The sequence below is a fragment of the Vidua macroura genome, chromosome 9, assembly GCF_024509145.1.
Source record: "Vidua macroura isolate BioBank_ID:100142 chromosome 9, ASM2450914v1, whole genome shotgun sequence".
NCBI lineage: Eukaryota > Metazoa > Chordata > Aves > Passeriformes > Viduidae > Vidua > Vidua macroura.
Genome location: NC_071579.1, coordinates 30,376,709 through 30,394,457, shown reverse-complemented (window position 1 = coordinate 30,394,457; position 17,749 = coordinate 30,376,709). Strand labels below are relative to the sequence as shown.

Here is a 17,749-nt window from a genome sequence, read left to right as displayed (position 1 = left end):
CTAACCATTCTGTAACTCTGTGATTCTATTTCTGCAGGAAAAAAAAAAAAAAAAAAGAGGGATTCATCCTCTTTTACCTATTTTATAACCTTTATATCCTGAGGGTTCCTCTCTCTGCACCACAGGGGTGTCCCTAAATAGGAGGACAGCAGGATGCCAGCAGGTGTCATAAATCACCTGTGTTAGCCAGCACTGCAGCCCCAAATAGCAGGGCTTTAACCCAATTACTGCTGTGGACTCAATCCCAACACCTCATGTGCTCCAGGGATTTCTTTTAGGCTGCCTCAAGCCTCTCCCACAACCGCTGGAGTGCAGCCACTGATTTTGAGAATCCAGCACCTCATCCAAGCCACTCCACAGCAGGAACCAAGGCACAGCAAGCAGGGATAACTGAGGATTACCTTCAGCCCTTCCCTCCATACCCACACTGCAAAGGAACCCACACCTGATCCCAGAAAAGAGAGCATGGAAACCTTCACCAGACATGGACACACCTTTGTATGTGTGCACTCGAGGCAGAGCCTCTCCATAAACCTCCCAGATCTTGATGATCAGAGGGATTCAATCTTATTCGAGGCTCCACAGCAATCCCACTTTAGCCAACATTTGCTTCCTGATCACTTCTATTTTTCCCCCTCCCCCACTTTGTGCTTTTTGCAGTGTAAATATAGTTTGGACTGCTGGGAAACACAGAGCTCCTCTCCCACTCTACATCCCAGCCAAGCAGAAAAATGGAGAGTGGTGGAACTGGCCTCCACCACGGCAAGACAAACTGCTCTGGGCTTTTTCTGCAAGAATTACAGCCTCATCCATTAGTTAATTATTTAAGCAGAAGGATCCACACGTAAGGATTTTTTAATGCTTGGAGAGTGGCAGCGTGGTGGAAAGCTCCCAGCACTTCTCAGCATCCCGTGATGGATGGGGAAGAGCTACTGTGCACCCTCCCCAGCAGACCTGGGGACTCCCATTCCTCCTCCTGCAGCTGCCAGAAATCAGCCTCTGAGCAGGCAAGGTGCCCTACACCCACTCATTCAGCACATCAGCCAGCCAGCCCTCAAATAGCAGGGAAATTGTACAACAAAAGGGCACAAAAAAGCAATTTACTCCTGAAAAAGAACACAATGGAATTAGCTGAAATGAAGGGCAGGGGAGGGGTATTGTGCTGTCTGTCATAATTCAAACACATCATTAAAAATAATCAACATTCAACCTCACTGTACATTGAAGGGGGAAAAAAAAAAAAATCCTTGCTGATCATATTTCAATCCCAAATGTATCAGGCCCAGGTAAGGCTGCTTGTTTGGGGAATGGGGCTGTCACTTTTTCCACTGCAAACCCCTATTTAAGGGGATTTATAACTTGGCTGCAAAAACACAGTCTGGGCTAAACCTGGCACTTATAGCTTTAGCCCCAGAGCACATTTTTATTTTGTTGGGGGCTTTTTCCCAACTACGGAGCAGCAAAAAATTTACACTCACTAGGTCTGGCCATGCCTGTGAACTTAATTCTGAGTACAGAGTAATACATAAAACTGTTAAATATACACAATTAAAGTTTCCTAAGTTACTCTATAGCACTGCATTATTGCTTTTTCTATAAATTTTTTTTGGTTTAGTGGCCAAGCAATTTAAACGACACTTCCAGCATTCCATTAATCCCTTCCTTCAGGAATCAAGATTTCCTCCATTAAGCAATAAGAAAATGTTTTAAGTCTTAGTGATATCAGTATGAATTTTTGATGTTAGAGGGTGAAGAAGTAAAAGCAAAATAGCTGTACACCTAACAAATCAATCTTTCAGAAGGCCTAATTCCATTTCCATTAAATGTTCTTTGCATCCACTAAAAAAAGGTTCCAATATCAAAATACTCCACAAGGAGTAAGCATGCAATAAGAAATTAATGTCTTTTCACTTGCATGCTGAGATACCAATGGATCCATGTACACACACACACTCGCAAAATAGGAATTATTTTATCAAATAATTATTTTTCCTGAGAAAATAGGTCTGGTGTGGCTCTGAGAACTCCAAAGCTGCCCCAATACCTCTTTACACACATTTAAACAAACTGATGCATTTGCTCATACACACAAATATCTTTCAACACTCCACAAAAAAGTTTTATTGTGTAACTGAAACCACTGTTCCTAAGACTGCTGTAAATGTTTTAGGGGTGACAAATATTCAGAAAGATTATCCACCACAAAAGCTAAAGCCAAATTGTGCAAAAGACTGAGCAACAGGACTACAAATAATTCAACACCAATATTATCTCACCCCTGTAACTCTTGATACTCATGTTAAAACATTTCAGAAAAAAATACCCATGAAGTCACTGAGAGGTCACAAGAATATGACATTTTGTCCATAAATATGAGAGGGAACAATGAAGAAAATGAATGAATTCCAAAGCACAACTCTGCTCCCACAACTAATCTGGAATAATACTATTGCACACACAGCAGCCAAGCTAGAACTGAAGAGAAGAATTTTAAGAAGGTCAAACAAACAGGAAACACATAATTTTTATTTTCTGTTTTATTTTTTTACCTCCAGAAGTTCATCCTCCAGTTGCAGAAGACCAAGTGCTGCAGCTGGGCTATCTGAAGCAATGGATGATATATAATGATGTCCATCAAAAGTGTCCAGCTCAACTCCTAATCTCAGAGTGTGGATGGGTAACAGCTGCCAAAAGATAAATATAAATATGTATTCAAGTCTAAATCTTTATCTACCAGGATAAGAACAGATTTAGGATTCAGTAGCTCACCAAATGGAACCAAACCCACAGTAAGATGATTCAGTGACCTCACCTGTGTTACAGCACTACTGTCCATAACTTCTGTTTACAAACTATTTGCACCAATTAAAACAACCAGTCTGTTCCTTGGGGGGAAAAAGGCAATTTGAACTGTACTCTCAAACTATTAAATTTAATGGGAAAAATACAGAGAGAAGTACCACCCAAAAGATGAGTTGTCAGCAAATCACAGAAGGGTTTGGGTTGGAAGGGAGCTTAAACATCATCCTGTTCCAACCCCTCTTCCATGGGGTTGGAGGAAAACAGAAGTAAAATAAATAAAGGAATAAAATAAATTCCATAATTGCCCTAAAATCTCACCACAAGATCAGCTGTCTTACTCCTTTGGGAGTTACACTACTTTGAGGTAGAAAAAATATCCATGAAGTGTCCTCTGTACGTAGTTACTAAAACTGACATCCTTTTCTCTGCAAGGGAAAATCACTGATTTTGTGTCAGCCTTTTCCCATTGGGACTCCCTAATTTGGAATTTTTTTCCAGGGAAACTCCAGCCCTCAGTGCCTTAAGTTTGCTAATATCAGGAAAAGTAGAATAAAAGTGATATGCTATCCAGAAAAAGCAGAAGAAATCATGGCACCCTGGGGAGAAGAGATGATCAGCAGGAGCTGCTCCTTCAGTTCGGACATTTTCTGGCTTTTTATTACTGGAGTTCAAACACTGACTGTCCTGCTTCCCAAATTATTCTGGATATTCAAATAAAAGGAGCAATCCACTGATCCACAGCATTCCTTTAGAGCCATGTCTGATCATGACTTTATGGCCCTTCCCCACTGAAGTGTCCCCACAAATACATATCTAAAAACCTCTTTTCCACAGTATTTACACAGGTATCTTGAAAATGTCTCAGAAGTGAAATTAATTTAAGAGCACATCCCTTTCCCTGAGCCAGGATCACTACAGTAAAATTCTCTGTGGGACAAAAAAGTTGTTCAGCAGAGTTTCAAGCTATGCTCCATTCTGTGCAATTAAGTACTCAAAAATTTAGGGTTTATGTGCATGGTTTGAGGGTGTTTTTTTGTTGTTTGGGGGTTTGGTAATGAACAGTTAAAAGGTTCATTTGCCTGTGCTATGAAAAGGTATTGGATCAGTCCAGGAGATAAGCAGAATATTGGCAGCCTTTTCTGGAAAATATAGAGCCACAAAACCACTAAATTCCTGAAACACATCTGGAACTGTGTCTTGCCCTCCCAGGATTACTCTGCCAACATACACCAGGAAGGAAACCACCATGCAAGCCTTACCTTCGAGTACTTCTGGAGCTCTGAATCGTCTTTAAAGGGCATATCCACATTCACAACCTAAAAATTGGACATCAGAACATTTTTCAACAGTGGGACAAATAAAGACTTTACCAGAACGATGAAATTCTGGCAAAAAAAACTGAACAACTCATGAGCAAAATACACCACACTTAAACAATGTCACATTGATGCAAAATAATTTTAAACAAATGTTAGAAAAATCTTTCAGGCACAGAACATTTACAAGTAGGAATGTGGTGATTATGCACTATTAGCAGACTCCAATATTATCCTATTCCCGGAGCCCAAATGCCAATTTTAGTCAAGTTCAGTAATCCTGTGTAAGCACAAAATGCCATTATGTTTGACACAAATACCCACACGGACTTGCCAGTCAGAATTTGAAAGTATGACAGCTTAAGTTGTTACCTCGGGCTATAGTGCAGCCATCTCCCATCCAGACTAACCCACCAACTTCTGGCTTGAAATACATAACTTTAATTACCAAATGGGAATGGAAAGTGGGTTATTTAAACCAGGGACAGGAAATCCTTTCAGTGTCTTTTTTTAAGATTAATAAAATGACTATGCTCACCACCAGTTTTCTTGTACTGTCCCTCCTTAACGGAACAGATTTATTTGTAATATTAGAAGGTTATTTACTTCAATTTTAAATGTAATTAAGACAAAATCATGGAATGGTTTGGGTTGGAAGAGCTCTTAAAGATCATTTAGTTCCAATCTAGGGCCCAGGGTTGGAATCTGGAACACTGAAGTTGAATGTTTAAAGGAAAACTACACTTGGTAGATCCAAAAAAACCAGAGCCTTGCAAAAAAATCAGGTAACTTTTCTTTGAAAACTTCTAGTTAAATAAAGATTAGACTTTCCTTCTGGATTAATTTTAAACAGCGCTTCCAGCATGTTGTTTTGCAGTACTCAGGGTGTTTTTCCTGACAGATAGAACCCATTTCATGTCCATGCACGTAACTAAATGGATTTATGACTGGCAGCACCTCAGCCTGACACCACACGGTCCCAGCTCGGGATCTCAGCTCCTTCCTCTGGCACCAAAAAGGACCAGCAGCACAGGGCCACCAAGCCCTGTCTCCAAACAGCTATTTCCTCTCAAGATAAAGACTCCTGAGAGAACCCTGTAGGCACCTGGGGGCTGAGCCAGGATGGTGTGACACAGGGACTGGCGTGTCACTCAAACTGGACATTGCTGCTGAACACAGGAGGGAGGCACAGGCAGCCAGAACCAAAAAACTACTTTCAAAATGGGATGATGCCAGGAGAGCTCCCTTCTGTTATTCAAGAGGCCCCATGGTTAACATTTTCACTGCTGGCATTTCACCGGCGGCGGCTGAAGAAGGATTTGGAAGGGTTGGATTCACCAACTAAAGCAGGATTTCATCCTCTGTGGGAAGTGTGAGAGTGCTCAGGGAGGTAGTATCAGCCCCTGGAAATGTAAGGGTGGGAATACCAAGCAACTTGAAGTGGGCAGCCAAACAGATTTATTGCACCATGTACATAATCTCACACGAGCTTCAGATCTTAAAGGAGTGCTAATGGAAAGAGGGGAAGCGAGTTTCTCAAGGCAATTCTTAAAGCTACTTTAAATCTCCCAGCGAGTGACTGGAACGATGGCTACTCCAAGTAGTAAAAATAAGTGTCTCTAAATCAACTGGACAAGCATTGCAAAGACAAACAGGGCATTTTCTTGGTGGTGGTGAGAATTTTTTCAGGCTTCGGAAAGAACGCTGTCCCAAGGCTTTTATCTGTACTGGCTGGCTCACCCAGCACTGAAAAGCACAAGTGAATTACAATTTCCATCAACTCCTCGTGAAAATTCATCAAAACAATCTTTTGCTAGGCAATTATTTAATATGAAGTGAAGAAATATCTACTAGACACTGGCACCACAAAGTTACACTGTTGAGAATTACTTCGTATTTTCCCAGCATGTTTGAAAATCATTTTTTCATTCTTCAGATAAAATGGTAAGATTCTTCTGAAAACGGAAGTTCTATCCTGAGCCTTTTTTTAATTCAGTGCCCAGCAAAATAAATAGATCATGAATGAAATTATAAAAATGCCATATATTTTAAGTGGCTGCTGTGATGCAGATTTAACAGGACAGCTGATTTCCTTAAATCACTGTTCCAGTCTTGTATTTGTATAACAATAGTATCTATATAAACAGAATAAAATAAAAGGGCAAATCCCCCAACTCATTATAACATACATTTCAGCCCTGACGTTGCAGGAAAGAAAATCTGATGTTACTGATCTGTTCCAAACACTGAACTGTTCTATAAACAGCCTGTGATGCTAAGCTCACAGATCTGTAATTTAAAGAAATAACATTCATGAATGTAGTTTATTGAAATAAAACATACCATAACTTCGTATTCTGGTCCCAGCAGGTTTTCCCACTTGGATTTCAGATCATGTGCTGGAGGGAGCGGGACTCTTCCTAAGTATGAAAGCGAATATTAAATTTTCAAGCATATTGTACATTCAGAAGTACATTTACTTCTAAATACTCCAATAAAAATTCAGTGTAAATAAAAGATTAGAGGGAATAATCCCCAAAAGGGAAGCGCATTAAGCTGAGTCTATCAAACGGCACAAATCAAAAATGTCTTTCTTAGGAAAACAATGCAAAATGTCAGCTCCTGTAAAAGTGTGATTTATGCAGCTGAGAGGCAGGAGAGGTGATGCTTGGTGATGAGATGTGAGTTCTGTACCATGCAGTAGTGTAAATAAATCATTCTTTCAGGCTGCAAAACAAATTTCACACAACTTCATCATTTGTTGCCGTAAAAACGCTTCCCACTCCAGGGAAACATCATCTCCCACCCAAATGAGCCCCCTTAAGAAGGAAAACACCTGACAAGATATTGCTGTTATCGAGGGGCTGTGTCAGCACAATGCAGGCACAGACTTTATTTATACATTTGGCAGGTATAAAGCCTTGTCTACTTTAATTAGGCCAGTAAGTAACATGAGCTTTAATATAAGCTCCAGTTCTAAACCAGTCTTCCGTGGGAACTTGGCTATCTTGACATTTATATCTTTTCAGCTTTCTTACTTATGCAACCAAGGCAGTTGGTTACAGTCCTGTAAGACAATTTGACAGAGCTAGACAGCAGAAAATGACTGGCTGCCCTGCATTTGACCTCAGCCAGAAGCTCAGCTCACATATAAAGTTCCAAAGTTCCAAGCTGGAGCAATGTGTAACTGGTAAGAATCAAGCTCTACAGCAAATTCCATCCAGCAGCGACAGCAGCAGCATCTGGGGGCTGAATTACCAAAAACTGGTTTGGTTTGTTTTTTTTTTTCCCCCCCCACTGAATGGCTGCAGTAGTTTGTCAGATGTCTAGACAAGGCACAGACCACTCGGCGTTGCTGCTGTGTCGCCCTGAAATTCAGAATGTAAAGCACAAGCCCGGGTTCTGCATAAAACCAGTGAGTAAAATACCTCGGGGCGGGGGGGGAATTGTGAAGGCACCACGAGGAGCTCAGAGCCCACCAAGAGCAAAACCCTGCACAAATGGCATTGTCAGGCTGCCTCTGCTTTCAGCACCTTCGCAGACTGCAAAGATAAAGCTCTGCAATACAATCCTCATTACACGCTTTTGTAACTTTGAAGTTTTCCACTCAATAAAAACAAAGATTGAAGTTTACTTCTGCGACAACACAGCCCACCCCTGTTCTCTCCAGCTCACTTTCAGCCATGCCAGACAGGCAAATTCTGTCTGATTTGCACAGAGGAACCACACTGCTCAGAGCCCAGCAACTGAGGTGTCACTTGGAAATATCCAGAGGATTTTCAACCTACTGTGGCTCAAGCAGACACAGATATCTGAGAATTCCAGCAATCCTGATAACTATTTTCTGCTCCCAAAATGACACCCCACCATGATTAAAAACTTGGGTTTGTAAATACAGCCCACAGTAGTCTCTGAAATAAATTATCTTCTTAAAAAATAATGGGAAGACAAATTGTCCCAAAATTCTCAAGTGCTAGCTAAAGTTTTTTAACTTCATTGAAAATTAAAGTTTCTAATGTGTGATTTATGATCAAGCACAGGCTCATCACTGTCTTTACTTCTGAACTGTATCAAAACCAGAACACCAGTGCATTCTTTTGCTCCTTACAGCTGCAGAAAAACAGAGGGACAGAAATTCCTGAGTCTCTTTTTCTGCTATTACAGAGTTACAGCAGTGTGAACACAGAGGACCTAAGCACCTGAAATCCACTGTGCAGCCAAATATAGATTTCAAGGTTCACCAGGAGTAATGAATCTCAGGGTCAAGCTCAAAGTTCAGTTCAGCAACTGTAAGCTGTGTTCAGCTGGCTGAATACAGATTTTTTTGTCACTTCCAAAACACATTACCAAAATCCTCAAGTTGTTCAGAGCAGGTGCTGATGCACATCTCCATTTGAAGTTTTCCCCTTTCTTTCTTTCAAATACACTTTGAAGTCTCTGCTTGTGACTTCCTTAGAAGTGTAGAAATGTGGGCTGAAGGGATTTGGATTGAATATATTCAATTCCAGTGGCATCACTCAATTCACTTACAATGTTCCTTTTTCCCCCAACAGCTTTTTCCACATGGCAGCTAATAGGAAATTTCTTTCTAGTCTCTCATCCAGCTGAATTCCTCGTGACCTAACATATGTACCATGTCTTCTATAATGTGCAAGGCCTCAGAAATGAAAACACTTCCAGGGACAGCTTTCATTAGCAACAACTTTTCAGCATATTTAGCCTGTCCTTCTGCCTGCGCTTCCAGGCAGTTTCTCATTTCTAATTAGCAAGCATAAAGAAGAAACCACAAACCTATTGTAAAAATCTTCTTTTCTGGTCAAAATTGTCAGCTTCTTCAAAACTGGGATCTTTTTTTCTCACAGCTTCCTCCTGCTCTCACAAAGTTACTACACAAGGGTGCTCTTCATTAAAGCCCTTCCTTTACCTGCCCTACTGCTGGGGCTTTTTCCCCAGACACCTCTTAAGCTCCTGACTCCCAACATTGTCCCTCTGGGTTCTGAGTACTCCTGCAAGGCAGGATGGAGCAGTTCTCCTCCTCTGCCCAGCCTGCAGGCTTGCAGAGGCTGCAGCTGTTAAATTCATTGCCTGCACTCTGCTAGCACAGATTTTCAGGCTCTGTGTACGTTGCAGCCCAAACCCTGCTGCCTTTGTACCAGGACTGCTTAAGCATGGCTTTGCCTGGCCAGAATTACTATTTAATACCTCCCCAGGAAACACAATTTAATAAGAATTTCACACAACTGGGCTTAAAGGGAAGTAATACGCATTTTATAAAACATACCTTTTACATTAAACTTCTAAAAGCATTTCCAGAGTTTAGTCAGAGCCTTAAATTAGCAGTATTTACCTTAGCACCATTATAATGAAGTGCCCATCACCACATCCAAAATAAGCACCTATCTTTGGAATTTAAACTTGGCCATTAAATTCTGTTCCAAGGTGAAATTTCAATACATCATATTTCTGTAGGAGTAAAATATGCATAGAAGTCCCACAGTAAAAAAAAAAAAAAAAAAGGGTAAGTGACACAGGACAGACAAAGTGTTGCTCTTTTCCAGCCTCTGTCATAGCAAAACAATGCTTTGAGAACCTCAACTCTCAGCTACTCAACCACCTCTGTTCTGGCTTCCTATTTCTGGGAACACGCAAAAGTCACAACAAAGGATGTCTGGTTACGAGGCTTGGACAGAAAAGTAAAACAGAATGGAATATAGGAACTGCTACATTTCTCTCGTTTCCAGGTTGTCTTTAATACTGACAGATCTTCAACAATCACAGCAAAATTGCTATTCATTGACAGCCGTAATTTAGAATCCTCTATTACATCTACATGTCTTAGAAACTACAAGGCATAAGGATAATTTATGCTGACTTTAACACAAGCTGTATAAATTCACCCAGAAGTTCCTGTAGAGGAGCCCAGAAATCTGTGGGGGAATTGAAGGTTCTGGAAAGACCTCCAGCCTTGGTTCCAAAGTCAGCTAAAAGCCAGAGCAGCCCATGCCTTTGTGACCTGCCCCTGTGCCTGAACGCCATTTGTTTTAAAAAATGCCTTTTCTGAACTCCAGCAAAGTCTTTGCACCCAAGACATGAGCTCTAATGAAGCTACTGCAGTGCCAAGAGAGGAAACTGCAACATGTTCAGAGATGTGCTAGAAGGAAACCAGAAGAATATTATGAAAATACTCTGCAGGAGACTTAAGACGTGTGAGGGCAAGAAGATCACAGAATCATTAAGGCAGGAAAAGATCTCTACGATTATTGAGTCCAGCCATGAAGATGGGTGTGACTGAGGTAACACTGATCAGGAAATGAATATGAATTCCCTGGAGTTCCAGCTCCTGATGCTGCTCACCCAGCAGGCTGGTGCAGGGCCCTGGCAGCACAGGAGGATGATAAATAAAGTCTCTCCCAGGACAAAACTCCACACCTCAGGTCATCAGTGCAGCACCAGGACCACAAAAAGGAATGACTGAGCTGGAGGCTTTCAGCTCTCCAGAGTTAATGAGAGTCATTCCTGAGAACCAAAAGAGCTGCACCTCCACTGACTGTCACCTTAAAAAATCCCTCCCTAAACAAAGGGGACCACTGCTGACTGGAAAAGGGCAAATTTTATGCAAGGAAGAAGAGACAGAGAATTACAGGCCCTGAGATATCACAGAACCCACTCTCAGCAGACCTGTGGACTGTGGAAAGAGTTGGTTAGATCCAAGAGGTAGATCTTTACTTCAGAAAGCATTGCAATTACATTAAATAAAGCATTACATTCAGAAAGCATTAGGACAAAAACTAAAGATGTTTTAAGCCAACCCATCAGTGTTGAAAATGGATTAAATATGGTAGCCTTTAACCAGACTCAGAAGAGGCACTGCAAGGTATCCTATCTACCTGCTCGATGCAGACTCTGCTGCTTTTCATTGTGAAGATTACCCTTCTGCTCTTGTTTTCCCTCATTCTTAGTGGCCACACTAATTTCAGGCCCTACAGCTCCAGGGAACACAAAGATTGGAACAAATGGCTGCACTGTGGAAACAGATTAAAAAAACCCAAATCATATGCTGCAAAATATAGGAAGTAATAACACCACCTCACTAATTCCTTCTTTTTTTTTTTTTGGCTGCACTGAATTTTCCTGAATCTCTCATTTTAGTTCCTTTCCATTCCTCCTTTAAGCATCTTAATTTTCTACAGTGCACCATTTAAAAAACTGAGGATCATGTGGTATCCAGCCCTAAACTGTTAAATGAGGTAACTGTAAACTAAGTGAAAAACAAAATCAGCTGCTAGCAAAAAAGAATTACCTCTACCTGAAGGTGTTTCTGAGGAAATAGCAAAGGAAGGTTTCCTTCTAAGCAAGGTGAGACGTACAGTCTGTCCTGTGTTTCTCAGTGCCTCTACCACTTCTTGGTTGGTAAAATTCTGTATGCTGACTCCATCCACCTAAAAACGAGAAAATTGTACCAAATAACAGTAATTGTGCTGCATTCTTAGGCTACGTTGTGGAGTACAGGCTGTAAGCAACAGCCACGTTATTTAGTGCAGGAATTACAGGGTTACTCTCCCAAGACAGCAATATTTGCAAAACAATCTCATTAAATCTGTTACATTTCACTGATGAGAATTTATTTCCAAAATGCGTTTTAAAAGGAAACACAGCAGTAATTTCTTCTTTCTGTTTTCATGGGGACAACCACAAAACTGAATTTACTAACCTGATACAAGTATGCACAGATTTTTTCCTTTAATTTTATTTTTTTTTTTTTTTTTGCTTACCAAAACCAGCTTGACAAGGACTGTGGATGAAGGTTCCAAGCAGACTATTCAACCTGGAATTCTGTTCAGTTCATTATCACTTCTGGTTTTCTCATGGATTTCTAACATGCCCCACACAAGCCTCTACAAACAACTGTTTCTACAATCCACCCTAAACAGCCCAATTCTTAGATTATCAGATATTTTAATTTACACCCAAAATACTCTGTTCACCTCGCTGTCAGATCATGCATCAATAGGGCCTTTCCTGCAGATAAAAGGTTATATTAATTTTTGCTCTCACAGAGGAGAAGCTGACTTTGGAAGGTCTGGCATGGCACACATTTTAAAAGTAATTTAAAATCATATCTCTATAAATATTATCTCTTAAAACAAAAAGACTGTGGAATTCATTCCTGCTTGTGCTGTGAATGCAAAATTGGCTATTATTCAATTCACTGTTATTCAATGTTTTTTCCATTTTTCTACACATAAAGCTTGGGCTTTTAAACCTAAATTGTGACCATTAACATTTTGATTGTATCTAGGCTCCAGAGCCATTAAGGAACACAAACAATGTGCCACATCTTGCAGAATCTTAACAATCCTCGAGTCCCATTCAATTCAAGTAGAAGTTAATGCTGCTCATCTTTACTGCAGGCCAAAAGCCAAGATTCTCCACTCTGAAACACTTTAATCCAAATGCTTGCCTCTTTCACAGTTAACTACTATTTACTATTTCTTTGAATATAAAATAATACTTTAACCACAGCAAGCCAAAGCTCATTTCTGTCACAAGTCTACCTAAACAAACACGAACCTCCAAATTATTTCTTCTGCAGAGCAGAGGAGGTTTAATTAATTTTAGGAGGGCTTTACTATGTTGTTCTTTTAACAGAGATGTCAAATGTATTAGCTCCACAGCAAGATATAAGCACAGTGTTTTACTTACAGCAACAATTTTGTCATGAACGTGAATTTGGCCGTTGTGGTCAGCAGCACTCCCAGGTATTATACTTTTCACAAAAATCCCTGAAGGTTCTGCTGGGGAGGGGGGGGAAGAGAAACAAGTCACTGCATTAAGCTAATTTGCTTATTTTCTTATTAAGATTTTTTAATTCCAGCCTTTTTCACACACTTCCTTCTGCCCATAAAGTGATGAATCTCTAAACCACCACCATCTGCACGTTACCACTCCCACAGCCTGACACAAAACTGAGGATCTCTGGTGGAAAAAAAAAAAAAAAAACCCCAGCACTGACACAACCACCTGTACACTGACCTCAAATTTTTTTCCTTAACATGGCTCACAAAAGGCCACATCCTCCATGGATTCATCCTTGTGCTTACCCAGGCTTTAAACCACAATCACTTAAAGCCATGCTGCGTTTGATTTCAATAGGACTAACTAAGCTAAAAGTAAAGTATGTGCTTAAGGACTTTGATCAGGACTTCAATCATCTTACAGCTAAAGAATTTAGTACTTTAAATCTTAATGAAAAAGGATTTTTCTTTAAAAAAAAAAAAAGAGAAGAGAAACATGGAAATCAGAAAAGCTGTCCTTTGTCATGTTTGCAGTTTGATTATTAATTCTAACTCCCAATGAGAACAAGGAAATAAAAACAAAGAAATAAATTTAAAAGGCCTGAAACACTAACACTGCCCTGTCACAAACTCCCACTAAATATGAGATGCTGATCTGTAATTCTAGTGAATTTCATGTCTCCATATCCTAGCACAGGCAGGAGCCATTCATTTTCCCCATGGTGAATAAAAGGTATTTGAGAAGCCCTTGACCAACATTTTCCTAAATCCTGTACAACTCACCCATATCACATGTGCCAGCATATCCAACAATTGTTATTCCCAGGCTTTGCCCATTCTTTTTTATAAGTTCAACGTCATAGGTGTCAAAAAAGTTGTAATTATCCTATAAATAAAGCACAAGACAATGTGTAAAAAAATTCTCATGATTTCCCAGTGCCATTACAATATTGCAGGTTAATTAAGACCTTCAGAAGCGAGAAGTGATTTTGTTTTTCCTTTTGTTTAAATGCAATGTAAATTCATTTGTAAAGTCCCTACAAAGCTGGCCCTGGGATGTCTGTGCAATTCTCCTCTGAGCAGTAAAATTCAGAACTGCAAGGCAAGAGTTCAAACAGGGAACAGTAAAGACACTGGTGAGACCAAAAGAGAAAAACAATCAAGCACATAAATCTGGGATTGCAAGGGATAAATTGAAATACATAGAGTTGTTTTCTTTCTGTAATCAGATACAGAGCAATGAGATCAAAAAAAGATGATGAGAGTAAGGTCTGTTAAAGTGATGAAATCAAGAGGGATCCTGTCACTGCCAACAGCAAAAAAGGGACTGGGAAAATGGAAAACATTTCATAAGGGAGTGAAAAAAGAGAAGCTCAATCAAATGCGTGCCAAGCATCAGCTTTGGAAGGACCCATATGAAAAGCAGCCCAGAGCTGCAGCCATGCCTATTTCACTTCTCAATGGAAGGGAAATCGATGGGCACTATCTCCTTATCACACACACCTCCCTCCACCAGCAAAGTCATTAAGCTCATTAAATGCCTTCCAACTCCCTTGCTCCATAAGAGGCTGATGGAGATGGAGATAAGTTTGGGTGCTGTCACTTATTAGCAAGCCCACAGCAGCACCTGGAATGGAGCTGTGGCCTTGAGAGCCCGGCTGGTTTCACAATCAAAAAGCTCCTCAGAGTCAGTGCTCTGGTTATAAACATCTCTCTCTAAGTGACACTCCTGCTAGAATGCAAAATAATTGAAATGAAGTCCAGAAAAATCAAACTGCAAAGTCCTAAATACAGTCAGCACACACACTGCTGTTGCTATCTTGGACAGTACAGATAATAAGATTGTTTTCTTGTGCCCACACACAGAAGTAGTTTCAGTTATTCTCTAACACAGGAAATTCAAAGAAAATTAAATATTAATATAAAACTGAAAATAACTAACCAACTATTAAAAATGCCTTTCTGCTGGTTTCACAAAAAAGAGAAAAGGAAAATATTTTCCACTCCAAAGCTCACAGCTAGTGAAAGTACTCATAAACCAGAGAAAAACTAGATTATAGGGATAAGTTCCATTATAAAACTGACATAAACTGAATGGGGATCGTTGAAATCATCACTAAATTAATAAATACATTCAGATTAACAACTAATCTTGTCTTTGCAAATTTCTCCTGGCACGAGGAAGAGGAATTTCTTCAGATCTAAACATGAAGGCACTATTTAGTTCAGAAAATGAATTTTCCCCCTCTAAACTGCAAAACAGGAACAGGGAGGACACTGAAAAGGCACGAAGAAGGAATCACATTTTAGGGAGGCTGCAGCATTTACAGTGCTCAGGGCTGATCAGTGACAACAGGAAGAGAGAAAAACAGTATTTTGTGGAGGAAAGAAAATTACGACCACTACCAAAAAAAAAAAAAAAAAATCTATTTATTTTTCCCCTAATACAGGCCCTGGAAAATATGATCCAGTCAGGAAAGAAGGGCCTCAAGAATGCTGATTCCCTTGGAAAGCCTCTTGTCAAATATTGGACAAGCCCAGTAGATCACCCCTCCCATCTCCTGGACCCTGCATTTCCTGCTGCACTGATCCCTCCTGGGGAACCCTGGGGGGAAGAGGAGCTCGAGAAGGACCCAAAATCCTTGAGTGACACAGCCACAGCATTTTCCCAGGGGTGTAAAACACAGAGCTGCCTTTGCAGTGACTGTGCCCGGTGAGCAAAGGGGTGAGTTTGGAGCAAAGTGACTTCTACTCTGACATTAAAAACAGTGCTTCAAAAAAAAAAAACAAAAACAAAAACAAAAAAAATCTCTCTTCACTCATATTCAAGAAACTAAACAAGAAAGAAAAGGCTACTCAGATTCTACACCTAAATCTAAGCAGCACAGTAGTAGCAGATGGTACACAAGCACAGCTTTGTTTATGTTTCGAGACCTACTGTACACTTAGTGTAGCATTTGTTGATTTTAATTACTCAAAACTGAAAAGAATGACTTCAAAAACAAGAGACTTTGATATGACCATGATAAGATTTGCTAAAACAAGTTTCAAAATTTTTAGATATATTTCCTATCACAGGCAGTAGCGTAGACTATGAAAACATTACACTTATGTTTCATAAAAAGATGATTGTGCTGAATAATTCTGGTGTGGCCGTGGCTCTCTGGATTTCAGACTAGGGAAATTCACAGTCCAGTTTTAAATCCACTTGCAAATGATTGATTAGAAAAAAATGTAACGAGCTAAGAAGAAGAACTAAAAGTACCACTTATCGATAATGTTTATGGTCTCGGTAATTAAATTAGCCACTCTGAAATAAATTCTGTAAAGCTGGTCATTCCAATCCCAAGATTATAGGTATTAATAAGATACAGGGAAAAAGGAAAAATTATAGAAGGCAGGGCTGTAATAATGACCACTTAAACACAAGCATATATCTGGAAACTCAAGAGAGGAGAAGCACTTTAGGGCCCAAGAACTCTCTGTTCTCTCCTTCCTTTCTGATCACAAGCCACAAACACACTTAAAAACGTCCCAAGGAAGCAGCAGATACTCACATTTCCATTTGGAAGGGAAGGTAATGCGCTGACTGGCCAGCTCACGGGAGCTGGTGGAGCCTCCATGAATTCACACCTGGGGTCCCTTGCAACGATCATCCTGACAGAATTCCCACAGTTCCTCAACACCTGGGCAACCTGCTCACTGCTCATCCCTTGCACGTCGGTGCCTCCAATCTGCAGGATGTGGTCTCCTGTCTGCAGCCTCCCGTCCTTCAAACGCAAATGAAATGGCAAAAAGTGTTTCCAGTCCACCCATAAAGTATCTGTTCCATCACAAAACTGAAACTGTGCAGGGGCATCTTCAGGGCCATGAGAACCAATGTGAGAAAATGCCAGAAGAAAATGACCACCGTGGCAACATTTTAAATAACTCAAGGACTCGTTTGCACAGTTTTGTGCTGGTTTTCCCACTGTTTTGCTCATTTAGAAGAAAACAGGCAGCAACAATGTTTTATAATCTCACAGATTGTTGTGTGCTCTGTTTCACAGAATACTCCTCATCAGGTAGGAGTTAGAATGTAAGCACAGCATTTTGATTTAGGAGTTTTCTACAGAGTTCTTCCCTCATACTTCTATATTAGCCTGGTAATTTTTTTTCTCATGTGACCAGCTCCAGCTCAAGTGAGTAAATCCACTGAAGGCAACAAGACTCCACACATTTTTTACCTGATAATTATGATTCATGACCTGCATCATCATTCCCATCACAAGCAGGAATTTCTAGCACCAAATTCTGAGCTGGTATTGATCAGCACAGCTCCACCACCTTTGGTGCACTGATTGATACAGCAATCACAGAGTTATTCCCAGAACCAACTCAAACTCATTTACAAACTCATCCAATTTTAACATGTACATGCCTCATTATTTCACATGTTCTTAATGATGTCTCATTCAGCTGAGAATGATGTGGTGAGTTCTTAGTTTACATGCTTCATTGGTAGCCAAAACACTTTATTCCTTACAGCAAAACAGGTGCTAGACAAAAATTAAAATATACTCATTTATACACGAGAGGTTCAGAGGGAGACTGCTGAGAAAAAGCCAACATCTTCCAGCAAAGCTCTCCAAATTTTCAGCTTTTATTCCATCCTGTATAAGAGGAAGTGCTTTTGCCTCTCTCTTTTGTCTGCAGGGGTTCTGGTCCGCAGATATTTTAACTTATCACCAAATTTGCTTGAAAATCTGAATCTGTTTTGTTACTGCAAGTGTTCTAGTCCTGAAATGCAGCAACACTCAGCACCGAGCCTCTAAAGACAAACAATCAGAGGTGCAA

General features: G+C 40.3%; 1 protein-coding gene across 2 annotated transcripts in view; it reads right to left on the bottom strand.

The window, feature by feature from the left end:
* PATJ (PATJ crumbs cell polarity complex component) overlaps positions 1-17,749 on the bottom strand; it is a 133,954-nt gene that overhangs the window by 108,326 nt on the left and 7,879 nt on the right. Inside the window, exons 7-13 of one of the 2 annotated variants that reach the window (XM_053985055.1) lie at positions 16,471-16,683; positions 13,697-13,799; positions 12,822-12,913; positions 11,425-11,557; positions 6,462-6,538; positions 4,062-4,118; positions 2,550-2,684 (exon numbers count right to left, since the gene is read on the bottom strand). In XM_053985055.1, the coding sequence (XP_053841030.1) occupies positions 2,550-2,684; positions 4,062-4,118; positions 6,462-6,538; positions 11,425-11,557; positions 12,822-12,913; positions 13,697-13,799; positions 16,471-16,683 (810 nt within the window). Of the gene's footprint in view, positions 1-2,549; positions 2,685-4,061; positions 4,119-6,461; positions 6,539-11,418; positions 11,558-12,821; positions 12,914-13,696; positions 13,800-16,470; positions 16,684-17,749 lie in introns of both variants that reach the window. The other variant, XM_053985054.1, reaches the window with a different exon arrangement.